At 39.6% G+C, this 26736-nt stretch overlaps 5 protein-coding genes and 2 long non-coding RNA genes across 8 annotated transcripts; 2 read left to right on the top strand and 5 right to left on the bottom strand.

Annotated features, from left to right (window-relative positions):
• Positions 1–75: 75 nt before the first annotated feature.
• On the bottom strand, positions 76–2745 carry LOC134178845 (FAD-dependent oxidoreductase domain-containing protein 2-like). The gene is made up of 3 exons (XM_062645750.1): positions 1354–2745; positions 773–1055; positions 76–507 (listed from the first exon to the last, which is right to left on the bottom strand). Exons 1-3 carry the CDS (start codon positions 2716–2718, stop codon positions 188–190), a joined length of 1968 nt encoding a protein of 655 aa, XP_062501734.1. The 5' UTR covers positions 2719–2745; the 3' UTR covers positions 76–187.
• A 184-nt stretch (positions 2746–2929) lies between these two features.
• On the top strand, positions 2930–9755 carry LOC134178431 (uncharacterized). Its single transcript, XR_009969628.1, has 3 exons — positions 2930–3051; positions 3126–3199; positions 9471–9755. It is a non-coding gene; the product is annotated as an uncharacterized LOC134178431 (long non-coding RNA).
• A 220-nt stretch (positions 9756–9975) lies between these two features.
• Positions 9976–11488, bottom strand: LOC134178430 (uncharacterized). Of its 2 annotated transcripts, XR_009969627.1 has the most exons (5): positions 11370–11488; positions 11221–11294; positions 10574–10632; positions 10255–10376; positions 9976–10187 (listed from the first exon to the last, which is right to left on the bottom strand). It is a non-coding gene; the product is annotated as an uncharacterized LOC134178430 (long non-coding RNA). The 2 variants fall into 2 exon arrangements; XR_009969626.1 differs by lacking the exon at positions 10574–10632.
• Positions 11489–11600: 112 nt separating this feature from the next.
• Positions 11601–17637, top strand: LOC134179166 (GTPase Obg-like). The gene is made up of 3 exons (XM_062646058.1): positions 11601–11715; positions 11785–12430; positions 17149–17637. The coding sequence occupies exons 1-3, from the start codon at positions 11650–11652 to the stop codon at positions 17520–17522; spliced, it is 1086 nt and encodes a 361-aa protein (XP_062502042.1). The 5' UTR covers positions 11601–11649; the 3' UTR covers positions 17523–17637.
• On the bottom strand, positions 13684–16982 carry LOC134179164 (uncharacterized). The gene has a single exon (XM_062646056.1). It carries the CDS (start codon positions 15486–15488, stop codon positions 14040–14042), a length of 1449 nt encoding a protein of 482 aa, XP_062502040.1. The 5' UTR covers positions 15489–16982; the 3' UTR covers positions 13684–14039.
• Positions 17638–17648: 11 nt separating the features above from the next.
• LOC134179163 (gamma-tubulin complex component 2-like) lies at positions 17649–26733 on the bottom strand. The gene is made up of 26 exons (XM_062646055.1): positions 26621–26733; positions 26288–26363; positions 26132–26223; positions 25392–25845; positions 25069–25150; positions 24574–24857; positions 24230–24291; positions 24134–24176; positions 23863–23934; positions 23748–23809; positions 22942–22999; positions 22744–22798; positions 22614–22671; positions 22375–22467; positions 22195–22286; positions 21792–21962; positions 21517–21555; positions 21388–21452; positions 21241–21311; positions 21135–21188; positions 20778–20853; positions 20567–20704; positions 20398–20448; positions 20119–20148; positions 19649–19828; positions 17649–18156 (listed from the first exon to the last, which is right to left on the bottom strand). Exons 1-26 carry the CDS (start codon positions 26671–26673, stop codon positions 17821–17823), a joined length of 2847 nt encoding a protein of 948 aa, XP_062502039.1. The 5' UTR covers positions 26674–26733; the 3' UTR covers positions 17649–17820.
• On the bottom strand, positions 18180–19591 carry LOC134179165 (uncharacterized). The gene has a single exon (XM_062646057.1). The coding sequence runs from the start codon at positions 19508–19510 to the stop codon at positions 18257–18259; it is 1254 nt and encodes a 417-aa protein (XP_062502041.1). The 5' UTR covers positions 19511–19591; the 3' UTR covers positions 18180–18256.
• Positions 26734–26736: the final 3 nt, after the last annotated feature.

The following is a 26736-nucleotide window of genomic DNA, read 5'->3' as shown; positions in this document are numbered from 1 at the left end:
TATCTAGAATACAAAATATACATATATGGGATAGCAGTGCTAGACAATCACCCTCGAACTTTCAGACAAGAGATCTAGAGCGTGAAGCATGTGTGTTTCAAATTATGATCACAGATTTAATCTAAAATTAGCGTCATACATATGCACCATGCCTTTGCAGCAGTTCCCCACAAATGAAAACTACAATTTATTGTCCAGCATTATTTACTATATCCTGAACAATTGGAGAGCGCATTCCTCCTTCCTCTGCTGCCTTGATCATCTCCTCATTCCCCAGAAATCCTCGTCCGTGAAGGTAGTCCAAGCACCTGGTAGGAACCGTTGTGTAAGTAAGAGCAGCAGTAAAGCATGTTGAGCTAAAATACTCTCTCATGTCATCTTCAAAAACACTCTCTAGGAATCGCCGGAGTGGCATTAGATGTGAAAGAGGAGATGTCCAAAAAGTAAGAAAGTCTTCTACCATGTGATGGATTTTTGCAGGTCGAGGCAACTTGAGTGGAGACGAAGCTAGAAACATAAAATCTGTAATTTAAGCTGACTTCAGTTTCTCAAGATTGAAATATCATAGTAGATATTTCAATAAAGATACACAAGAACATCTGTAGATTACTATTTACAAAAAGACAAAACACACCAAAATCAGATGAATTGACAAGAGAAGGTGCAGATAGAACAAAGAATTCAAAGCAACAGCAAAAACAAAGGAATAAGCATAACCCCAAACACTTGGTAAGCATACAAACACCACAACAGAGAACAATTTTTTTCTTACATTTAATGGGCATGTCATAATAATACAAAACAGGATGAAGGAAGTTGCTGTTGTGGGCATCAACTGGATCTCCAGTTGCCCTATCCTCACTAAAAACATCATTTCCAGGTCCCGAGAATCCCTCTCCATATTCAAGATTCACAACAATTAAACGTTCAGCATCATGGCCTGTAGCGTTCTGCAACGAGACCAGCACATCAAGAGGAACTTCTTCCAAATAAGTCACTGTATCACCATGAATAAGAATGACTTCAACCAAAATACCAAACATTTGATAAGGTCCCTATAAAACAACAACAAAGTCAAAATTCTATACATTCTGATATCTACATAATATTATAGTCAGACAAATCACACAGAAAAGTGAAAACAACAAGAAACAGATAGAGACAGACTGAGAAACAATCAGAAGAGACAGAAAGACATGCAATAAATGCTATGCACTTCACTGTCCACAAGTAAATTGCTGTAACTGTACGTTTAGACAAAAACAATCATGTCAACACATTGAGGCACCAAACAACAAGCATTTGCAACTTATAATGTAAGCATACAGACCATACCCTACTAACGAGTCTTACCGACATTTCGTTCATTCGTTTCACCATATAATCCATCAGTCCAGTGTATGGCAATGTAACAGATGGCCACTTTACTCCGTGATTTCTCCACTCCAGCAATCGATGAAGAGCTCTTACCGTATACCTAAATCCATGAATAAATGCACCTGATGATTTCCTGAAGTCTCTAATGTGAGTGTTTGTTCCAGCAAAGAACATGTTTTGAACACGTGTTGACTCATAATTATTTTTCATTGCTGCGTACTTGGCTTTACGACCTATACCTTTCACTGGCTTAGTGTCATTTTCAAATATTGACCAATCAAACTGAAATCCAAGACAAGAGATGACTCGATCATAGGGCTCACGCATTGCGAAGTTATCAAACTGTGGTTCAGGCTCGTCATCTGTATTAGTCAGTGCTACGTCTGAAACTGCTTCATTATCTTCATCTTCATCTGTATCTTCATCAACTCTGTGGTCCTCTTGAAATGGCCGATCAATTGGAATAAGATGTAACTTGCCATCTTTCTTAGTAATTTGCATCTGCCCAACTTCGGCTTCTAGAAGACCATCTAAACTCTTAAGCTGATATGTGTCAAGAATTTGGTTGTTAATGGCTCTTACATCTCCTACGTAATGTGTTGCCCATGACAGACGAACACGAGATCGAGCCAGCATGTGGATCGATGCAGTATGACCTCCAATATGGTCTGCAGTTTCAAAAGCCGAGTTTCCTCTTCCCAAAATAAGAACATGCTGATTTTCATATTCACTCTGATTCAAAGACATGCTGTCATAATACTCCACATACTCACTGCCTAGAAACCCTTCAATACGAATTGGGACTGCCTGACCAGTCGCTACAATCACATACTGACAAGTGTAAGTAGCGTCAGCATTAGCATTTCTCATGACAAACAGAGGATCTCCAGAGGAAGTTAACTTCCTGCTGATATTCCTCACTTCCGTGTTCAGCTTGATGTTTAGTTGTAACTTACTGGCAAAATCACTAAGATAGCGGAGATAATCATCAGCTTGAGGAAAAAAGTCGTGCGAGTAATATTTGACGAGCAGAGAATCGTCATCACTGAGTAAACTGTTCCAGTCATGTCTCAAGTTGAATTCTTTGTTGCTCTTGCCAGTGAAACGTTTGTTGATCGAAATTAGTTTCCTATGTCGAGGATACTTCACGAAGAAAGGTCCAACTTGGTCTGCTCTTTCAAATATGACATAATCACGTTGTGCACGATGCAAAAAGAATCCCATCTGAAGGCCGGCAGGACCAGCTCCGATTACGCAGTAAGAATGATGTTCTTGTTCGACAATTGAATCTACCGCTATAAAAGCGCAGAGAGTGCAGAATAACACAAAAGACGTCTTCATCTCACACTATTAGCCTCGTGGTGCAAGCCCTTGTGCGCGGCCGAAGGAATGTCAGACACGTGTTAGCATGCGCGCATATCGGAATAATGTACGTGTACACTTGTACAGTATAATTCCAAGAAAGTACTAGCCTCGACACTAGGCAAATTTTTTGGGTCCACTTCACACACACATCCCGGATATATAGCCCGGATAAGTTTAACTTGCACGTGCACGGTAGACCATTCTCACGTGCACGCATGGCTGACGATCATGATTTAGTAGTTCAAAATGTGTTGTTATGCTAACAGATCGTGGGAATTGCGCTTTCTCTGCGAGCAGTTATCACACTGAGTAAGCAACAGTGGCAGTGAAAGGAGAGCCCCAATATGGGGAATGTTGGTTGCTACAAACCGTTTTCTTTGCAGAAATCGACTTTCTCGAGAAACTGTTGACTCCAGAAAAGCTTTACGTGATGCAGTTATTATACAAGACGGCAGAGGTTTGTACATTTTGCTAATTAGTTGATAGTAGTTGATGAACTAATTATTAATTTATTAGAATAAAGTATTTAGTAACATTATAGCACATTTTATGTATTTATGGTAGTATTTTTAACCTTAAATGTGATTTAATAAATAGTAATTTATAATTTATAAGTGTGTATATACAGTAGTGGACAAAAGTATTTGCTGGGCAAGAAATTTCAGGGTTTTTCAGTATGTCTGTGTTTGGGTGGAAGCACAAAATACTAATAAAGCGACTTCTTGGTCAATGTTTGTCATGCAATGGCAAAATCGAGACTAATTGGTATAGAATTGAGTCTAAATCAGTTGGTTGTTGCAATTTAAGATTATAGTTACAACCTAGTTAATAGCCGATTAAGTTTACATTACAACTTATCAAAGCATATTCAATGCAAACAATATTACAACCTTTGAAAACAAACTAACTTATCCATTTGTGCTCACATCAGCACCTATTTCCATTCTGTAGGCCAGAATATGATGAAAATCAACAAAAAAACTACCTGGCAAATACTTTTGTCCACTACTGTATATACTAGTAACTATTGCAGAAGAACCTGTTTATTAATCATGTACTCTGCTGTTACTGCAATTAATTTGTTTGCATAAGAAATGTATGGCAAGCAGACAGAATTACAGGAAGTTGTTGATCTGGACAGTCTGTTGCCACAGAACACAGTTTTTCATTAGCCTAAAATACGTAGAATCAATCCATGATCCTTTTAACAATAAAATTAAAACACACACAATGAAGATGTCTATTTTTCTAGTGGGTGCACAGTTTGCTGGACTTAAAACAGGAATGACTTGTTCTGAACACTCATTCTGAACACACTAACTACAATCTGTTTCTCTCTTTATATCAAGGAATATGAACATAGACAGTTTACTCAACTCAAAAAATCTTGTATCCTTGTACAGTTTAGATGGCATTAGGGGTATTTGTTTTCAAACTTATTGTCAGATTGTGGTTTCTCTTTGCTCTCTGGTGGATTCGTTTGGGGATAATGTTTCTGTTGAATATCTTGGTTGTAGCTTTGGCTTTCATGAACAAACTTGGACGTCCTGCTGATGCTGGATGGGTAGAAAAGGACTTGAAGTGTCGTCTAGCTACAGCAATAGGTTGCACTCGAATCTTTTTCTTTTGTTTTCTGACTCCCACCTCTTTACCAAACATATGTAGAGCAGAAAGCAGTTGCTGCTGTGTATCAGGTGAATGGATTTCTTTGCCTCGTAGTTTTCAATAATTGGAACAAAACCTTTTTACTGCAACTATGAAGCTGTCTGTGACATGACTTTCATGCAGGCCATCCTTGATATCTTTAGTGACCTGTAGTACTCTTTCAATGACGTCCCTTGACTTTTCATAGCTTCCTCTGTTAATTGGTTGTGCTTGATCTCTTTGAAATGTATTGCTAAAATCAATGTTGTCGTCAGCTACAGTTGCCACTTTAGTTGTATCACAGGAACAAGGGGCAATTTTTTCAAAGGAACGTTTGATATCTTCATCAGACCAATTCACACCGATTGAAAGAGACTTTAGATGTTCTTCTTCAGCTCTTTGGTGGACACTACTGTAAAAGGAAATGGGTTGGCAGTGTTGTCCTAATGCCACTGATGCAAGAAGCTGACGGCCTTGAGGCGAATACGTTGGGATAGTATTGACACTGCTTTTGCGATACTTCATTGCTGCTGCAAATTGGTGTTTGCAAGGTTGACTTTGCATTCCGATGAGACAGGTGCACTCACCCAGTTGTAAGTCTACTATCCACGTTCTATTCTTGTCTGACTGACTCACAACAGTATAAACGTCTGGGTCATCAGTTGCGACAATGTCGTCAGATGGAATGGTGTGTGCTTTCATTCCTGTCACAGTAAATCTTGTAGAGACAAAATGATCTAATCTGTTTGTGGCAACAGATATTAAACGTCGCTGGTAATACAGTTCGAGAGTCTGTGTGAGAAGATTGAACATTTGTACCACATTCCAAGCTTTATTTCTTTGGAAAAGGATGTCTTTTATGATGCGTATGCTAGCCTCTGAATAATGGTTAGTATAGTTGCCTCGTGTGGGAAAGTTCTTTCGGAAACACACAGCCCATTCTTTTCTTCGTTGCCAATAATCACCTAGTCTTTTTTTGAATGTCTGAAAGGGCTTTTGTCTACTTCACGTTTGATTTCAGTCAATGCTTGCTCACTTGGGGCATAAACAAGTTGTTTTGTTAGAGCTATACAGGTAATTCTGTCTGTACCACAGATACCAAAATTTGAGCTCCAAAGCCATCTTCATATAGTTTGTAAAAAATGAAAGACATGTAGGTGTAATTCCGCTTGAGGCCATGTACTCTTTAGAGCAATCCGTTTGCTTGCACAGTCATCTGTCAATAATGTTAGTGGTCCAAGATTTGGGCCTCTTCCAAAAAATGCACACTTGGGCAGTATGTGGCACAGTACTGTAAACCCTGCTGACAAGGTAGCAGCATCTTCACTGAATGTCATAACTGCAGCAAGTGGTAGAGCTTCTATTGATATGCCGCAGCTAAGTATGAACACAGCTGTGTTCAAGTTATCAAGACTGGCTGTTGAGTCACAAAAGACTAGCTTTGCACTTTGTGTGACCATTTCATGGACTCTGGCCATGAGAGGAGTGACTAGAGCTAAAAGGAAGGGCATGGCATCAGTCTTTCTGGTTTTTTGGTTTAGGTTCATTCATGTTCATTGCAGCTGCTGCTTCATAAGGTTGAAGAAATACTTGCCCACCCTCTTTTTCATGTTCCTTGTTGTATCGTTGTACTTCCTCGAGCAGTCGCTCAAACATAGCCTCTCCATTTTCTGGTCCAGTGTTGTCTGATCGCCATTTTCTAAAGAGGCGTTGAATGTCTCGTACATTTGGGGTTATGGCTCTGTCTGCAAGAGTGCTCTCAACTACTCGTGGATCACTTTTCAGTTGAATCTGGGTCAAGTATTCATGTTTTGCAGAGGCAGCAGAGCTGCCAGACTCAAAGAGACAAATTTTTGCTTTTTTCACAGCTTCTGTGACTGGCCTAAAGCTGAGAGTATGGCCACTGTGGATTGGGTGGTATGTGATTGTTAAGGCAAGGTATTCAGGGTGGTCTGAGGTTTTAGATGCCTCAGGTTGGTATACCCTAACTATTAAAGTGCTAGGACACATTGACTTTTTGTCTTGTGTGGAACAATGTATGGTGGTTTTCTTTAGTTTGCACTTCCTTTCTGTGGACATCTGTTACAGAGTTTTCTGTTTCCTGTAATGATGACAATGACGAACAGTTTTAAAAAGGAGCCGCCATCCTTTTGCTTTGAAACCTGTAGTGATTCAATAGGTGGTTTTTGAAACCTCTTCAAAATGTGTAATTCACTGGACAGCTGCAGTTTCACAATTGGCACTTGTCCATGCTTCTAGAGTAAAGTTGCTTGTTTCAGCTCCTAGGAAACTTTCCAATTCATGCTGACAATATGAGTCAACAAAATAGTTGTAACTACAGGCATAGAGGTTTCACTGACGTTCTCAGCTTTTGTACCCTGTGAATGACTCTCATTAGAAGTGCATCAGGTTACATTAGAAAGAAAGGATTCCTCTTGCCAGCTGAAACGGCCTTAGCGAGAGTGAATTTTTCTACCAACTTTGTTTGCTTTGTCAGGCATATAGCAGGAGGGCCAATCAGTAGTTGCTTTGCATGGTGAAATTGCTGAAGAGTTACATTTTCTCCTGAAACTTTGGTCTTGAAAATTTTACTCAGACTTAAGCAAAGCTTCTGGCGTTTAGGTTGCTTGAGATGGTGGCTTTGGATTTGCTGAGACTGCAAGTTTTCATCAGCTAATATGGACTTATCTATGGACTTATCTAGGATATTGGAAATTTTAATTTGATCAGAAAGCAACCATACTGCTAAGGTATTCGTCAGGTAGTGAGTATAAGGGCTTGGTTGAAGCAGGGTTCTCCCCAGGGCGTTTGAGCGTAGCGCTGCACTATGCTTGAATTTCTACTTCACTCTCAGAGATCACTGATTTGAGATTGTCTAGATATGCTCCAGATATGGGATAGCAAGTGCATGTGAAGGAACGTAACCTTAATGATGTAATTTGCATGTTTAGAACCTGCTTACTAAGTAGGCGGCTTGAAGAAAGCCAATACTGAATAGGACCGCTGACTGACCACTTTGCAAAAATAGTTCCAGTCAGATTCCAACAGCTGTGCCACTTCAAAGTGCGAATTCTTTGCCATACAGAACAAGACGTGATGGCTACAATTGTGAAGAAAGAGAACCTTTCCTTAGTGTTTCCAAACATTTGTAACCTTGCAGCCATTGCCCAGCTAATCCCTGCTTCCACTGCTGACTGTGAGAGGGCTTTTCTGAACTGAATAGGATAAAGACACCTCTGAGAAACCCCGCCTGAGCAACAAAATCACAGTGCAACTGCTGTTTATCTCTATTGAAGGTCCCTGTTTAGAAGACTTTGACTTTAACGCTGCATGTCTGGAGTGGGCTTTCAAGAGGAACAGATACATTACAATATTGTAACAGAGTCAGCATAATTTCATTATACAGTGGACAGCTTGTAAGATTGAACACAATTTTGCTTGTTACTCTCTAATGTAGCAGCAACCTTAGGGTATATACTCAGTCACTGTTTAAGCAATTAATGATTACGAATAAATAGTATGTCATTGTGTTTATGCATTCAATTGTGTCACAGTGTGTATCTAGCAAGCGTGCACTGCTACTTAGTAGACTAGTTAACAGGTTTGTCAATGCATGGTTGCAAGTCAAAGCAATATCTTGACTTCAACAGCTGTCCATGCTAAATTCCTCCAACTAATGGGTTACTGATAGCTGACAGCCTGTAAACAACAGCTAGTGTAGACAATTTTCAGCAGCAAGTCTAATATATATTGATAATAGATTAGTATTGCAATTGGGACTTTGTTGTGATGTCAGTGGATGGGTGTGGTCTTAGGGAGGGGCTAGTGCTACGCTTTCCTGAAATCCTGGGGAGAACCCTGGTTGAAGGTAAAGTTTGAGTTTTGCTTTGTCACATAGAAGGACAGCTGTGGTGAACAGATGTGTGCCCACAGATTCTCTGGAGAAAATGCTGCAACTGCCACAAAAACAAAGGCAATAACCCCACAAAGAGAAGAACATGTATGTATTGGGAAATTTTGCAATGCCTTGATCATGCGTGTTTTCCATCTTTTCAAATGTCGGCCTATGCATAGGAATCAAATCATGAATATCCACTCTTTCACCTAAGGCAGTGCTTACATAGTCCAGTGTTTGTATTAGTTCTACCAACAATTTGGTAGGAACTGGCTATCCCAATGGGCCACCATAGAAGGAAACTTTGAATTTGAATCTAAAGCAACCACTGTCCAATGATTCCCACTGATCAATGTATTTGATGCAGCAGAAGATCCAGTTATGGCATCAATCTTCTTTCTGTTGTACAGAGCTAATGCTATGGATGTGTTCAACGTGAATTAGCAAACTATGGATAGCACAAGGCAAAGACAATCTTGTGATGAGCAATTGAGAAGCGATGCCATACCTTCAAGCAGTGTATCAGGTAACCATCTGTCACATGCCAGTCTAGACATTTGGTAGCTACTGTAGTCACGTCACCAAATGCCACAGTAGAGACTGGCTTGTCTGACAGAATTTGTTGAAATTGCTGTATCTTGCTCAAGTTCAAGAGTTCAAGATTCAAAGTGTCAGGAATGTGACAGACCTTGTTGAACCACTTGTCTTCTTGAGTAACCTTTGGGAGGACACCATTTAGACAGGAGTATGGACATTAAATTAAGGAACAAACTCGTTCAACTCAAAGTATTTGTATTACTTTACTGCAGCTAGGTGGCAGAGTATTACTAATCGACATTTGTAGTTGTGAATTCAGTTAACATGACTAGTGGTGAGCTAATATAATTTGTAGTATTCTGGACACGAACAAATTCTCATGCATATTGGTTAATATCTACACTGTCTAAACAAGATAGTGTAGGCACACTTTAAAAGAAGCATGCTTTAGCTATAGGCACTTAGCAAGGATGTGTGGTACATGTGATTACAAGTAACTAGTTCATGTAATGTACAATCTCATAATTAAATGGGACATGAAATGCTAACTAAAATCATCTAGTCACTTAGACAGAACACTACAATGTGTAGAAAGAGGTTTAAAAATTTACCCGAAGAATGAGATGCTTGATATTTTGCATTGTGTGTATAGGATGTGTGAAGAATATTGGAAGGTGGATCGGGGAATGACATGTCAAAGTACTCTCTAGCAAAATCTAGCGACTGCTGTGACATTTCTTACCAGATTTATGACGTTTGTTTACCAGTTTACAATGCTGTATACGCATAACTCAATCTTAACCAGTTATAGTCATTACCAGTTGGATATAACAGTGTACGCTCTAGATGTTGAAGAAAGACTCAAAGTAACATGATAATGTTTTGTGCTTGTATATACGTAGTTCTATTTGTGGTCAATTTGAGCATTTGTGGTATAAGATACTGTGAATACGCATCATCAACTGCTCCATCTCATCATAGTAAAGAAACACCGCCCTTTGGTATTTATCAAGTTTTGAAACCAGAATTACTGTAACAGCTAGCCCTCATATATGGAGCCCTATCTGAGAGTAACTCCCAATCTAACAGCCAGGGACACAATGATGGCAGATCGTTCAAGTGAGCATTATAGATATAAATAGATACACCCACCACCATCATGTTGCAAATCTATTCAGAAATCACTTTCAGCATGGCTGGTCTCCCAAAAGATCCTGCAAATAATCTATCAAATGTACAAAGTACAATGGCTAAATGCACTACGAGTCATACAAACTTAGTTGCACTCATTTCTTCAGAAAATTGGTCACGGCAGCTCCCTGAAGAAAAGGCACTTTCTGTGTAACTCTGGAGAATCTCGAAAGATGAACTAAAAATTCAAACCTTCTTTGACTTACAAGTGCAGTACATACAACTGAGACATTGCATGCAAGTACCTTATCGAGATCCAGAAAATGTTAATTAATCGAAACATAGGTGACTTATGCCTAAACCACACATGTAATTCGTCTTCTGGCAGGTGCAACAATGGAAGTTATCCAGGTTACTCATCTAGAATCTGCAACAACCAGAATAAAGAAGTTACGTTCACTCTATTTACAATATTGACTGTGTTAATTAATCAAAGAAGATATGAAATGTATTAAATGAATAAATATTAACTGCAATAATCAATCGACATTTACTATATAAATTTAATTAATAACATTGACTGTAGACATTAATCAAAACTTCCACCACTAAGTATTAGCTCACCACTACATATTAACTGAATTTACAACAACAAATGTCCTGGATTGTTCATATTCCTTGATCTATAGAGAGGAACAGATTGCAGTTAGAGTTTTCAGAATGAGTGTTCAGAACAAGTTATTCCTGTTTTATGTCCAGCAAACTGTGCACCCACTAGAGAAATAAGCATCTTCATTGTGTGTGTTCTAATTTTATTGTTAAAATGGATCATGGATTGCTTCTATTTTAGGCTAATGAAAAACTGTGTTCTTTTGCAACAGACTGTTCATGGCGCAGATCAACAGCTTCCTGTAATCCTGCCTGTTTGCCATACATTTCTTATGTAAAACAAATTAATTGCAGTAACAGCAGCATACATGATTAATTTAAAAACGGGTTCTTATGCAATAGTTACTAGTATATATATACATATATTTAGAAATACATATATTTTTACATAAACCCACCTACGTGGGTATCTAACACACATTATCCATATATATATACACACACTTATAAATTATAAATTACTATTTATTAAATCACAGTTAAGGTTAAAAAATACTACCATAAATACATAAATTGTGGTTTAATGTTACTAAATACTGTATTCTAATAAATTAACAATTAGTTAATTAACTAATATCAATTAACTAGCAAACTGTACAAACTTCTGCCATCTTGTATAATAACTGCATCACGTGAAGCTTTTCTGGAGTCAATTGTTTCTCGAGAAAGTCGATTTCTGCAAAGAAAACGGTTTGTAGCAACCAACATCTCCCATATTGGGGCTCTCCTTTCACTAGCCACTGTTGCTTACTGAGTGTGGTAACTGCTCGCAGAGAAAGCGCAATTCCCACGATCTGTCAGCATAGCACCTCACACTTCGAACTACTAGCCATTTGTTCACGTGAGAATGGTCTACCGTGCACGTGCAAGCTAAACTTATCCGGGCTATATATCCGGGATGTGTGTATAAAGTGGACCCCAAAAAAGAATTTGTCAAAGGGAGGCCTAGTGTCGAGGCTAGAAAAGTACAGTACTGTACGCCTGTTGTTAGCCCATTTAATTAAGTCAAACTTGTCATCCAAAAGTCCCGGATGTTTCCACAATCTTCTGCTCGACTGCGTTTGTTCGTCCGCTGGTTGGCTCAATCTGCGCCTAAGGTATTGCTAATGTTATTTCAGGCGTACTGTCTCAATTTACATAGTGTACACTGTTTCTGTCTAATCTAGACAATTCGCCAGAAACGTTTTGTTGACTGGAAACGATTGCGCTTGGCGGGAGGCAATGGCGGTGATGGCTGTGTGAGTTTTCATCGCGCAGCGCATGTTCCACGCGGAGGTCCAAATGGAGGAAACGGCGGAAACGGCGGATCTGTATATTTGAAAGCTTCATTAGCAATGCGAGATTTTGGTCACGTGACGAGACCTCAATACCAAGCGGAGAGAGGGCATCATGGGAAAGGCGATAACCGACATGGTAGGAACGGAAGGGATGTTACACTTACTGTACCTGTCGGGACTCTAGTAAGAAATGTAGAAGGCGATGAAATATTAGGTGATTTAGTAAAGAATGGAATGCTGCTTTGCTGTGGTCGAGGCGGAAGTGGTGGCCGTGGCAATCTCAGTTATGTTAGCAGCACAAATAGAGCTCCAAGGCAATATACTGAAGGTAAGAAAGGTGAAGAGAGATGGATTGAGTTAGAATTAAAGACGATAGCTGATATTGGATTGGTTGGATTTCCAAATGCTGGGAAGTCCACATTGTTGAGGTTGATATCAAATGCTCGACCAAGAGTAGCAGCATATCCATTCACGACGCTCAATCCGTATGTTGGCATTGTGGAGTACAATGATCACAACCAAACTCAAATAGCAGGTAATGAGCATATGAGATATTATTTGTATGACTCAATAATGGATTAGTTACATGACGATAGGTTAGTAATTAGTTGCTAGACCTTAGTTTTAGTAATAGTCATACATTATTCAGTGATTTTCCTAACCCCTTTCAAGCATGCGTCCCCATCTTGCGCATATTTGGCCCCGCCCCAAAGAGGCATGGCCTAAGTTTGTGATGTGGTACAGTAGTAAACGTTTTTGGTGAATGTAATTGTAATGTATGTATGTCAACCAAACTTGTAGACAGGTTTTATTATTAAACCAAAATTCAAACAAAGGTCTATACTAATAATAACACTTTGTGACTATGCTCATCATGTTATAATATAGTCATACAAATTTCGCCTAGATGCTGTCCAAGTATTAAAGGCAAATACTTTCTACTATAGTCTATATCAAACAAACATGTGAACATGTTTTACTAGTTCATTAATTAACCAAACTTGTGCAAACAAACTTTTAATAACAGTCTGTAATTATGTTTATCATGTTATGTGGCTAGCAGTGACTGCCTATAACACTTTGCGCTCAGGGTGCTGTCCAAGTAACCTTCTAGCTTTGTGCTCTTTCCATTTGCAAAACGCTCGCTCAAAATTAAACTGATACATAGGTTGTCCTTCTAGTGAAATGCACATCAAGCAGTTAATTTTCTCTTCAGACAAACAGTTCCGTAGTTTTGTCATAATACGATTCTGACAAGAGAATCCTCTTTCACAGCCAGCATTTGTTACTGGTATGACAACTCCTGCAGCCAGAAGGAGTGATAGGTGTGGGAAGACATCTCTGTGTTCAAATAAGATAGCAGATCCAAATTCAACCATTGTCTGATTTTGAAACTTGTTGCTCATAAGGAGCCTGCAAATCAACCATTCAGTCATTGCATCTTCATTGACAAAGCCCGGCTTTTCAAGAGCTTGTTCTCCAAAATGATTGATCAACATTCGAATCTGTTGATCTCCATAACCTACTAGGTCTTCAATAGGAGGAAGATTTCGAGGATCAAACACAGAGAGAGCATCTAATATAGCAACAGATGGAAATCTAGCATGAACGTTTTCCAACAATTCCTGCAAAAACTGCCAAAAAGACTTCAGAAAACTTTATAAAGTATCCTCAGAGACATTGACAGGGACTCTGACACCGCTTGGCGAAGAGAGAGTAATATTATCATCTTTCCGCTTAGCTATCAGGCTAGCAAGATTTGGGCCTTGGCAATGTTTCAAACTCAATAAGGCATCAACTGTTGCCTTTACAATAGGGCCTACATCAGCGTAATTTAGTGCTTTGCGTTGCAAGACGGGGCTCAATTTATTGAGTAATGGGAGTACATCACTAAGACCATACGTAGCAAGCAGAAAGGAAGCTTTGTTCACAGCCCTGAGAAGGCCTCTAGCAGAGGCACAGCCCTTCTCTGCTTCATGTTCTAGGCAAAGCATTAAGGAACAAAATGATTTACGAACAGCATCAACAGCACCACGAAACGACAACCACCGAGTGCTGAATGTGGCATGAAGGGTAACACGATGATCATCTACTACAGTCTGAAGGCATCGTAAATGAGACGTTCTGGTAGATGAATGTGCAAACTAGTTGTACACACTGTTGATTGTTGCTTGGTATAATTTAAATAGTGGTACAGCATCTGCTGCTTGCCCACTTGCAAGGGCCAAACGATGTGCTACACAGTGCACCTGAATCAAGTATGGTGAGCACTTTCTGCGTAGGCACACACCAACTCCAGACTTGGTCCCTGTCATTACAGGAGCACCATCAGTTGCCAATCCTACGACAAGCCTGCGATCAATGTTCTTCTTTTTTAGCAATCTAGAAAGGGCTTTTGTGATGTTCTCACTATTTGCCTCTCCAGCCAACTCAACATCAGCTATATAAAACTCGCAAGCCTTCCTTGTCTCAGGATGAACAGCCTTTACATATACCATAAGCTTCCGGCTGACATTGATGTCTGTTGATTCATCTGTCATTAAGCCAATTAGTGGGGACTTTTGTAGGATGGATAATACATTCTCTTCTACAACAGAGTTAAGAGCAGCTTGAAAGTCAGCCACTGAATTGCTGCTCTGATATGTTAGCTGGTAACCTTTCCGTGTTGGATCTTCTTTGTTCAGACGTTCAACATAATCAACTCCTTGGAAACTCAGCAAAGAAGAAAGTGAGGAAAATTTACTAGATGCCAATTCTTCTTTAGCAAGCCAATAGACTGTACGAAGTGCTCCTACAACTGCCTTCTCCTCCTCTGAAAACGAGTTCTGAGTAGCTATCACCATGGCTTTTCTCTGTTCCAAGTCTAACAGTGCACTCATGTGGTCTGGACAGTTCATGTGACGAGACAAAGCAGTTCTTTGCATATCTGAGCAACCAGCAGTAAAGTTGTTCTTTTTCTTACTTGTTAGATAAACTTTACATCTCATTTTTGACCCATCAAATGTAAGCCATGAAGAAAATGACGAGTCTGACAACCACGATGAAGAGAAGTTCCTCAATTTCTGGTAACAGTGGCTTTTTTCATTGCAACAACTTAGGTTTAAAAACATTTGATCACTTTTCGGTGAATCAAATTTTTGCAAAGAAAAAGAGGAGGCCTGAGAAGGCTGAGGCATACAAGATTGATAGAGGGCAAAAGACTCTCTGGATTTGACTGGTGGAAGTATTGAACCTTGGAAAAGCAACTGAGATGTATCTTCAGGTGGAAAATCAGTTGCCTGAGATAATAAGGGGGTTGTTGGTTGTTGAGACAATTTATTGACTTCTGATTTCATTGGTGGTTCTGACTGCATTGATGAGGAAACTCTTTCAATCTTCTTTGCATGTTTATTTGCTGGATTCCAGAAATCAAACAAAGTCGCACTGTGCCTAGCTTTACATCCATGCTGTCTTTTTCTGGATTCAGAGAGATAATTGTGGTCACTTGATTGCATAGCAACAGGAAACACAGGAATGACAGCAACAAAATGATTGGGGTTCCAAAGTTGTGAACAGTGGTGTTTCTGGCAAGATGACCACATAATGGTCAACATAGATGATGGAGATTCTGTCGAAAAGGATTTGGAAAAGCAGTGGTATTCATGAAAGAACGAAATTCAACATTATACTTTGGATAGATTGACCTAATCTTTACACCAACTACTGATGCCAATGCAATGATATGTTGCAGAGACGCATAGCTACCAGGTCGAGCATTGTGTCTGGATTCAGCCAGCATGGCCATCTGGTAAGATTTCATCAAATTTCCGCTCTTAGCTTGGTTATAGAACAATTCAAGAGCAGGTCCATCTGACAGAGTAGCACTAAGTAAGCTGTTGACAGAAAACTTTGTTTTTCCTGATTTTTTAGCTTCTTGTGCTAGAGAATGCAACTGCAATGCGTAATACTCTGCGTTTTGAGAAAGCTCGAGTGCACATCTCAATCTCAGTTCTAAGTGACGTTTCTCAGTACCATACATTACAAGGGACACTGCACGGTACAAACAGTTTCCATCGCCGGCTATTCTAACTGGTATCATCCCTGGTTCAGCATCATCCGGGTAAATTGACTGTGCTACGTCATCAACATCCTGATCGCCAAGCAACTCTTTTCCAGCAGGTTTGCCGTAGTTAGTAAGGGGAGTAAGACAGGCGGAAATTTCTGCAGCTTTTGTGGGATCCAGAGCTAACTGCTCAAGCAGTTTAACACATTCAGCGTCTAACAGCATGTCACAGGAAAATCCTATTTAGGTAGGAAACCTGTAAACTAGACGCAACATACACGTGTGCAAATTAGGTAACTCACTAACAAACACAAATAGGTTGAAAACCTACCCGAAATCAAGGCAAACGTCTTTCAGCTCAAAAAACACTGAGTTTCGACAAAACTACAGTTGAGTTCCCGCTGTAGGCATCCGGGATTTGCGTTGCGGTTACACGCACACCACCTGTTTTGTGTGCCCATTACTGTATGTCTTCTATCTAGCTCACACAGGAATACGGAAATTATGCGTTTGAAAATTTGAAGTTGAAGGGCCAGCAGCGCATCTAGCTCAGAGAATAGAGCAGTCTGCACGTTTACGTGGTGCTACCTAGTTTCCTCGTTGCCCGGACTCACCAAATTAACACCCTACACCAGTGTACACCCCATCTGTCAACAGTTACTCGAGCAAGCGCTAGACGCAAAGTCAGTTCAGCAGTACGTAAACAGAACACGCCTGCTAGTAACCTACAATCTACCCCATAAGGAAGTGATCATGAGTTGTAGTTATGAGATAGACGTCACACCAGGTGTGCTCATTAGAGCTTGTACATGTTACATCATTTAACCTAAATGGTTCCAGTTGCTCTCTGTCCATCTCACAAGATAATTGGATAATGATCATAGCTCCACCCCTTGTATCTGAATCCTGTTTTCTTTTTGTAGGAAGAGCTTAGTTAGCCTCCTAGACAAAAACGCCAGGCCCTGCTATACCAAGATCATCAGGGTCCAAAAGGCAGCAGAAATAATGCAGATTTTGACGTTCAACCTTATGGGAAATAGTCTAAACCTGCCAGTGTAATGGTTTTAGTAGACAAGAATGCGCTTAATAGGATGCGTCCCTTTGTCTGAAATCTGCGTCCCAACCTCCTCAAATGCGTCCTGGGACGCATCAAATGTATTGTAGGAAAATCACTGATTATTTGTGGTGTAGCTGGTACTTTATTTGTGCAGTTGCTGATATCCCAGGCTTAGTGAGAGGAGCTCATGAGAATGTTGGTCTTGGACATTCTTTTCTCAAACACATTGAAAGGTGTCATGCATTGCTTTATGTTATTGATGTCTCACAGAGTCATGCATGGCAACAATTGGATGATCTTTCTCATGAACTTGAGCAATATCTTAGAGGACTATCAACACGGCCATCTGCTATTGTTGCCAATAAAGTAGATATTAATGGTGCTGAGCATAATGTTGCAAGACTGAGAGAAAAGACAAAATTAGCTGTGTGTCCTGTGTCTGCTTTGTTTGGCAACAATGTGAAGAAACTAAAGGAAACACTGTGGGAACTGTATACGAAAGCAGTCACTACAAATTGTAATATTTGAACGTTTTGTCTTATGTTAATGTCAAATATATATTAATTAATCAGTGGCTACATGTCAGTGGAAGGTTTTGAGTGTTTGTGATAGAACATAGGCGGACACTAGACCAAACGATATAAATATAAATGGTTATTGATAATTGATAAAGACAACTCAATCCTGTTATATTTTGGGTGAAAATCATGCTAAAACATCGTCACATTCCCACTATCTCAAATATTCTAATACTACTAGTAGTACACATACAGCTTGTGTTACAAATGCTAATCACATAATAATGTACTCTACAACCAAGTTGCAGTTACTTTGGTTGAATGCGTTGTGTTCTGTCTCGTGGTTGAGTGGGTAACTTTCGTTGAACTGATCGTTCTGACTGAGATGTCACAGTTTTCTTACTTCTTTGCATGTCAGTTTGTTTATCTTCTAATTGGGATGCTTGTGTAACTGCTGTTCGATTTAATGGTTGGACAGCCTCGAATGCTGACACTCCACTCCCTGTTTGCTTCGCTGCTTCTTCCTGTTCCTTTGATTGTGGATTGCGATAGGATGTATAGACAGTTGGAGTCTGGAGAGTATGAGTGAGAGGACTTGTGCCAGTCACGGGACCAAACGACTGCTGAATAACAGTTACCAGTGGCTAAAAATTTCAAAATACAATATGTGAATAGGTTGCTTAGTTTATATATTACATTGTAGTGAGTTAATTTGAAACTATATACACGAGTCACTTGAGTGTCCTAGTTTAAGTCACTGAGCTGTGGCTGCACTCTTCTGTGTGACTTGCGTAATCTGCATCTCTGCCACTTGGAATTGTAAAACTCAATTACATTTGGGTTTGTCAGTGCTAAAATATATGGAATGATGGCAGCTGGAAGAATGAGAAGAAGCATAAAGAAAAAAGAGAGAGGTTGGGAAGAAGGAGAGACTCCATAGTGTGTTATCTGATTACAGATCACTGATTCATTTGGCTGTGACGAGATTATTGAAGACATGACATTGTCTGTACTAAGGTCTCCACTGTCTCCACTAGCTGTCATGCTACAAACGTTGCAGGTGGTGTTGCCACTCAGGTTTGAGTGCAAGCGACTTGGCATTACAAGAGACGCGATGTAAATAGGCCAGAGACAGCTATAATAGACAGCAACAGAAATGACAGTTGAAATTGCTTGCTGACACAGCATCACCACAGAGTACTCCAGTTTGTGACGAAGTGCGGCTAATGTACATATGTCACTTTGAAGATTTCCTCTTTGTCCCTGATTGAAAAAGACATCTACCAAGTCGTTTTTGTGTTTCAGATGGAAGGAAATTGCCCGGACAAAGTATAGTATTACAGCACAGCTGATGACGAACAGAGTAGAACACCCACAGCTTACAGTGAAGAACACAATCACCAGCCCATTTGTGTCACTCAAATCAAGCCCACAGAGTCCAGTGTGTCTACAGTACTGTAGATAATCTTGACCATTGCCTGCCTTCAGGGATACCAGAGATATCGACACAGCAAAGAGCCACGAAAGGAAAACTTGTGGCAGAAGCTTCATGAAAGTGACTTTATGCTTGAGAGGTTGAATAACTCCTGACAGACTCTCCATGATCAGAATTAGAAAAGTGAAGAGGCAGAATAGATCGAACAACATCCGACTGAATCCAAACACTTGACACAGAGCTGGGTTTGTAAGAAACAAAGCACCTCGAGTTGTCACATGCCAAGCAATGAGAGGACTAAGCAAGGTCCCATAAACAAGAAGCAGCACACACAGCAGCGATTTCATAGCCATATCATATGTATGCAGCCGATGCGATGCAATAACAGCAACAAGGAAGAGACAGCTGCCTGTGAGACTTAATAGATAGATAATGCTACATAGAGAGATGAAAATTGTGACAATTGATTCTGGGACTTCACGGTCAAGACACAGAGAGAGGGCTGACGACAATGTAATATTATTAAACTCAAGAAATGAAGACAAAGTCACATTAGATGCCATTGACTCTACTGAATGATGTAGAATACTTTGAATGTTACTGCAAATGTACCTACCTACACTTGCTTACTAACTATTTTAGGAAGCTACGGTCGTGTGGATGTGAACAGGTGGATAGGCACGTGGAGAGTTTCAGCTCACCTGCAACTCAACTTTGGCATTGTAGAAGCTGTTGTAGTCAAGTCGAGCTGCCATAGTGGCCATCTGGTGTTCGTTGCTTTGCGCTGAAAGCAGCTGCAACCTTTTGAGTAAGTGTGATACTCGTTGTGTAAATTCATGATCCAACTTGGACAGAATCTGCTCAATGTCCTTGGATGCTCCCTGGATAGTGAGTGAATGACAACAAATTGTTACACCAGATATACAGTTACTGTTAGACAGACAGACAAGACAAGACAAGACAATAGAGAGAGAAGAACAAATTGAGAACAAACAATCAGGAATGTGGAAGTTTATAACTGGATAGGAATGTATTACTTAAACGTCTAGTTAGAGACAAATGTCATCAAAATTAGAGCAATAACCAAGCGAGCACATAATCAGTGAGCAGAACAGAAATTTCAAAACACGACAGAGAGCCAGAATAATATGTACTACTGTTAATCCCTTACTTCATCCATTCCTCTGTTAGCATCTTCTCTCTGCACACAACAACTTATCGTAAGAACACAAATTGTAGCTTCATTGAATTTTTGTATTAAAATGGCAAGTGGATGGAATTGAGTTGAAGAAATCGACTCCTTTGGGTGCCTTTCTGCATGCTGTCCATAACAAGCAGTCCATAGCATGTAGTACGTACACTACATGGCGCATCTTTATGTTCACTTTTTATATAAAATTTATATGATGGAAGTAGATAGACCCTAAGAATAAATAGACATTCTACTGACCTTGAGTCTGTTGCTGAATATTATACACATTGTCAGCAGCTGGTGAATCATCTGAGCAAGACAACATATCGGTGTTGTGAAGTGCATCTGTAGAGACAGACAGACAGACAGACAGACAGACAGACAGACAGACAGACACACCACACACACACACACTACAACAGCTTACTCGTAGTAACTCTGTGTTGGTCAACATTGTATCTTTTAGACAACGGTCCAAAAAGTCAGTGTGAATATCAAGAACGTCATCTACAGTAGACACCTTTCTCAAAGTTCCCTCCATAATTTGCCAGTTAGGCTCGACAACCTACCAATTACATAACTAATTGTTGTACGAATAGTTGTTCTAAAGTGATGTAGTCATACATGTATATGATTACCTCAAACATTGTGTAATACTGGAAGTTTTGCACAAAGTTCAACATTCTCTGTCTTACTGCAAGAGCCTGAGGTTTCCTAAACGACAAATAATGACAGCAACCACGACCATGCAGATGTACAAATACACATACAACAACCACCCATCCATTCATACATCCATATGTACATAGTCAGACAAACAGAGAACTAAAGTTTACAGGATACAGCTGACTTTGATAAGTAAAATGCATGCTACAGCGTGACTGATAATGTACAGTACGTCATAAGTTGTTATTTGAAGGACTACAGCCTTAGATTAAATGATCAGCATTACTCACACAATGTGTGTGAAACTTCACGTTGACAATAGTACTTACCATGATCTTTGTGTAGCATTTCTTCTCATTGTTGGTTTGTCACTTAACCACAAGCTGCAGAAAACAATCACCAGAGTTTCGCCATCACAATCACCTGCTGCATCACCTGTTCAACTGTCTTTCAATGTGTTTTGTGTAAAACAAGAATCGAAAGAGAAGTTGATATTTAATCAAAACCTAGACAAATCACACACAAACTGATGCCTTATGAGCTCATCTGTACAAGAAAATTAGGCATGTGTGTAACTGAAACCTTTCTGTTGATTATCAGTGATACTGGCCATGTGACTACATAGTTGAGAGAGAGTGCTTCAATGCCTGAAGAAATGAGATCCATTGTGTCTTAGTGAAGAAGACAATCGAGAGCAAATAGAAAGATTACCAGATATGACTGCATTGGGTTTATCAAGAAGAGGAAAGCCTGATGGAGAGTACAATAACAAAAATGACCATTTGACAATGCAAAGAGAAGCAATAATGCTGCATGTCTCATATGAGAAAAGGAAAATTGATAATTAATTAACTGATTAAGCAATAAACAGACAGACAGACAGACACACACACACACACCAACATAGATCATACAAGTGCCTACAGACAGACACATTGGTGTAATGAGTAGAAAAACACCGCCAGGCCTCTTATGTGTACACCTACTTCCTTTTGTACTGTCAGCTCCTTCAAGCACAGTCAGTATGCGTGTGAGTTGAGTCATAAAATCAGATGGCACCAACTCCAGTCTCACATCATCGATGTATGGGTCAAAGTTGGCAAGTCGCGCTCGAAGAGCAAGTTCCAATAAAGCTTCAACACGATGTTCACTAACATCTAACAGAAATGAAAGTATCCGAGCTACATAATTCATCCCACACTGAATTATATAGAGATACAAAGAAACATCTACAACAGTGGTACAACTACATCATTAAGACATCAACACAGACAGCAGACCCAAAGTCAACTGATTTGAGTTAGACTCATTGCTAAAGATGAACTTCAACAGAGATTTTTTTATTGAACTAGAGATGCCAAGCCTACACAACAGTGAAGATTTTGTTACCATAAATGTTCTTCATCAACTCATCGTCTGCAAGGTCCAAAAAATGGACAAAGAAATCTCCTTGATCCAACAGAAAGTAATGCTTCATAGAACTACACACATAATACAGAAATATCATATTTAATATACAGCTCAGCTGCTGTTTGAATGAGTCAGCATGTCACATATTGTGCCACTAACCGCAGTCGTCCAAGTAAATCATTCTCTTTCATCAGCAAATCAAGAAGCTGGTTGCTGGCAAAGCTATAGGCTTCCTCTATCTGATCAACATATCTACAGATAGACAGAATACTAAAGAAATCGAGAGACAATGTGATAAAGAGGAAAGAAGATAAACTGGTAAGCAAACAGAAGTCATCAGGCAAGCAAGCAAGCAGGTGGTATGACATAAAGAAGTACAGGAGACTGGGAATCCTAACTCTCTTTCATGTAAAGTGTAAACAATCTCTTTGGCATGTGGACATCGGACATCTCTTCCTGTAACAAAAGCACAAATACACAACTCATCAAAACCTTTATGTACACGAGGAGTCAAAACAGAGAGCTAACCACACTCTCTAATGACATTGAGATACTTGCCAGTTCGTAATATTTTGTCTGCAACCTACAGATACAGGCATCAAAGAGAATGCAGTGATTTGAAAAACCAGAGTGATCTGGTTTCTATTAAATATGACTAAATAAATGACACACACACAGACACACACAGAGTCTCGATAAGTAAGTTCAATACGTTAGAACTCACACCTTCTCTAGAAAAACAGGTATTCTATCTCTGCATACATTGTATCTTTCTTCCCAATATCTGTAACAAAACATAATTATTGAAGATACATATAAAAAGAAAACAGTTATACGCATATTTGTACATTCACAGCAACGTGGGCACACAATGTACGAACAGACTGACAGACAGACAAGAATAGATAGAGAAAACTGCCACATATGAAGAGACAAGCAAGCATATGGGTGAAAAACAAAGACACAAGATAAAATGAACAAATAATCGACAAACAACAGGCTGCCAAAAATGCAAACAATTAAACCAACCAACAAACAGAAACAAACAAAGCAGATCAAAATAAAGCTGTGAGTACAATGCAGTGGGAGTACAAAGTGAGCAACAAACAGATAGATGAGCCAACAAACAAACAATCAGATAAAAAACAAACAGACAGACAGACAGACAGATACACAGACAGACAGACAGACAGATACACAGACATACAGATACACAAACAGACAGATACACAGACAGACAGACAGATACACAGACAGACAGATACACAGACAGACAGATACACAGACAGACAGACAGACAGACAGACAGATACACAGACAGACAGGTACACAAACAGGCAGATACACAGACAGACAGATAAACAAAAAAACACAAACATACAGATAGACCAAGAGATACACAGACAGACGGACGGATGGACAAACAGACAGACAGACAAACAAACAAATAGACAAACAAACACAGACAGACAGTAATGCTACAAGATCATCAATTAATTAAAGGTAGCAGCAAAACTGCCATTGTTGTGTACATATTATGATACTGCTCTCCAGTTCCTTGATCACCCAGCTGTTTTTGCTCTTCAACAAAGAACTAAACAACAGCAGTCACACAAACTCTTCTCACGAACTACCAAAGCCTTGCACCTCATTGTATGCATCTCTAATAATGCCCTTGTAAATCCATTGCTCCAGAATATCGAAATAAGGCACACAAGCCTTCACACACAACACAACTGAACACGTCTCTCTCATTTCATATCAACTATTTAATTATATGATTATTCAATTACCTATCAAAACTACCAATTTTGTTAATTAATTAAGACAGTTGGCCAAATCTGTGTACAGGTCATCCATAGTTTTCATTGTTTTCACTAGGTTATAAGATATACAAAGTAGAGAGTTTGATTATGACCTGTTGAGTAAGGTAGAGACAGAGTTCTTGTGTTTTCACATCACTAGAATGCAGCAATCTGAGTATAAGGAAAAGGTTAATAGTAATACGGCTGACCCTGCAAATCCTGTTGTCGTGTGATGGAGAAGAGACAGCAGTTGTCCACCTTTACAGTCACTCTAAATTCAGCACATGAATCAACATGTTTGTCCATGCTGCACTGGGTTGTCCATCTCGTGTGTGTGTGTGTGTGTGTGTGTGTTTGTTTGTTTGTACTCAGTTTGTCTAAGTGTCTGTCCATATGCACGTGTGTCTGTTTGTCCTCCTACACTTTATATCTAACTGTCTCTTGATTTATTTCCCTGCTGTCTGTCTACCTATCTACCTATTAAACAAACTTTATCGACCAGTATCTCAGATTCTGTCAAACTACCTACCTGTCTGCCTGTCTGTCATCTCACCTTCACAATACTATCAATAATCGTGGCAAGAACGTCCATTGTCCTAATGACAGGCTGCAAATGTGACCACAGCCGTTGTAGACTCAACTCTCCAAGTCTGTGGACCTTCTCCAGTTGAGCGACTAGCACCAGTTCTTCCTTCATCAACGTCCTCATGGCAGCAGTCAAAGCATGACATACTATCCCGTTATGATAACCACTCATAGCATCATTGAAACGAGCCACCAATGAGTAATAAGAGCAAACAGGAAGAAGTTGATGAACAACACCATGAAGAGAAACGTCTAGAAGACATTAAGCCAGCTAGCCAAATGTTGGAATCCAACCAATGACATTAGATTATAATTACATAATATCAGACAGTCAAAATTCATGTGTGTGTGTGTGTGTGTGTGTGTGTGTGTGTGTGAGTGTGTGTGTGTGTGTGCGCGTGCACGTCTGCGCACGTGCATACGCTGCAATGCACTGCTAACTGAAAAGTTTGGTAAACCTCACCAAGAGATGAGTCAACTACAAAGTGTCTTCGACTAAATTTGTGCTTGAGTGGACGCGCTACTATATACTTCCCTTCCACTCCCTAAAAACAACAATCAAACAATAACGAGACACACAAAATGAGACAACAAACGACAAATAAGAAAGACCAAACAGACTCATTGATTGTTTGCTACTTCATTCTCTTTAGGGCTTGGCTGTGTGTTCATGGTAGATACAATGACAAACCATGAAACCAACAAAGCAACGATGACAAACAAATAAACAGGAAATCAAAGTGTATCCACGACAAACAAATGTAGTAAAGAAGCAGTCTATCAAACCATTAGCAAAAACAGCATATCCTCCACTATAGCAGTCTCTTGCAATTCGAGAGGAAGAGATCCAATGCCCACACTTGCAGGGCAAGAAGCCTCACTTTTCACCACAAAATCAGACGACAACATCACTCTTGTTTTCCAGTCAGGATCGTCTGGCACATTCCCAACAATTTCAGTCTTTCTTCTTTGTCTGTCACCTCCCCTTTTGCTTTCAACTTCCTCAACACTGCTGGTGAGAGTTGCTAGTTGTTCCCGTAACTCATCGAGTTCCTTCTGACTCATCACAGCACCAGATGACACCATCCCGGCCACTGACTGTGGCAACTCTCCAAGTGATGTTGTTTCTGTGTTGGATTGAGGAACACTACTAGGACATACTGACTGTAACATGGAGAGGACAGAAGGTTGGTCAATGATACGAGACATCAGGTAGACCAGAGCATCCAGCTCACGAATCCTAACATTTAATAACATTAAATATCATAAGCACAATACATAATCAATAAATTAGACTATTGTATTGGAGGGATGCATCTCACAATACACTAGACTATTGTATTGGAGGGATGCATCTCATAATACACTAGACTATTGTATTGGAGGGATGCATCTCTCAATACATAACATGTACGTATGATAGCAAAATTAGATAGTGAATCTACATATAAGTAAGAAGTCAGACAGGCAATCAGGTATAGTGAGTATGGTCTGCCTAAAGCTTTAAGCATGTTCTTCATTCTCACTGTTTTGACTTGAGTTCATCATATTTGACCAAAAACTCTTTATGTTTGGTTGTGAACTCTGCTATTTTCCTCTTAGCATTGTGTGTTGACACCTAAAAATCACACCAAAATTCTACCAAAACATACAATGCAGCAGCAACCAGTCTAAATCATCACTTGTGTTGTGACATATCGTGTCATATTTCTTGTCAAGAGATCAACATACATCTCTGGTCCTGCAGTTTCACCAGTACTGTAAATGAGATAACAAGTTAATGAGTAAACATAAGACTGAGACCAACTGTCAACAGTAAGAAAGATAACTATAACTATAGCTAATTTAATATAAAAGTAGATGCACAACATGAACAGGTAGAGACATCACACGTTAGACATTCTGACAGTCACAGTAAAACAAGAAATAAATTAATAAACTAGTAATCTAATAAACTTGCATTTGAAGACACAAACGACAAGCTAAAACGAGATTGGAAACACACAAAATAATACCCGAGACTAGAAATAAGCTGAGAAGCCAAGTGATAAATTTTGAATTCGGTCATGACCCGCGTGTACACGTCCACCACGCAGCAGAAACGAAGTCAATAGAAAACCCGCCGGTGACA

The sequence above is a fragment of the Corticium candelabrum genome, chromosome 4 (assembly GCF_963422355.1).
Source record: "Corticium candelabrum chromosome 4, ooCorCand1.1, whole genome shotgun sequence".
NCBI lineage: Eukaryota > Metazoa > Porifera > Homoscleromorpha > Homosclerophorida > Plakinidae > Corticium > Corticium candelabrum.
The sequence above is the reverse complement of the archived record's forward strand: the minus strand, read 5'-3'. Positions and strand labels throughout refer to the sequence as shown.

Coding starts and splice junctions, on each gene's coding strand:
- LOC134178845 (XM_062645750.1), bottom strand. CDS start 2,718: ATGAAGACGTCTTTTGTGTTATTCTGCACTCTCTGCGCTTTTATAGCG. Junction 1,056..1,353: donor AACGAATGAACGAAATGTCG/GTAAGACTCGTT, acceptor GTTGTTTTATAG/GGACCTTATCAAATGTTTGG. Junction 508..772: donor TTATGACATGCCCATTAAAT/GTAAGAAAAAAA, acceptor TTATGTTTCTAG/CTTCGTCTCCACTCAAGTTG.
- LOC134179166 (XM_062646058.1), top strand. CDS start 11,650: ATGTTTCCACAATCTTCTGCTCGACTGCGTTTGTTCGTCCGCTGGTTG. Junction 11,716..11,784: donor TGGCTCAATCTGCGCCTAAG/GTATTGCTAATG, acceptor TGTCTAATCTAG/ACAATTCGCCAGAAACGTTT. Junction 12,431..17,148: donor CAACCAAACTCAAATAGCAG/GTAATGAGCATA, acceptor TTATTTGTGCAG/TTGCTGATATCCCAGGCTTA.
- LOC134179164 (XM_062646056.1), bottom strand. CDS start 15,488: ATGTTGACCATTATGTGGTCATCTTGCCAGAAACACCACTGTTCACAA.
- LOC134179165 (XM_062646057.1), bottom strand. CDS start 19,510: ATGGCATCTAATGTGACTTTGTCTTCATTTCTTGAGTTTAATAATATT.
- LOC134179163 (XM_062646055.1), bottom strand. CDS start 26,673: ATGACCGAATTCAAAATTTATCACTTGGCTTCTCAGCTTATTTCTAGT. Junction 21,453..21,516: donor ACCCAATGCAGTCATATCTG/GTAATCTTTCTA, acceptor TCATTTCTTCAG/GCATTGAAGCACTCTCTCTC. Junction 20,705..20,777: donor AGTATTACACAATGTTTGAG/GTAATCATATAC, acceptor TGTAATTGGTAG/GTTGTCGAGCCTAACTGGCA.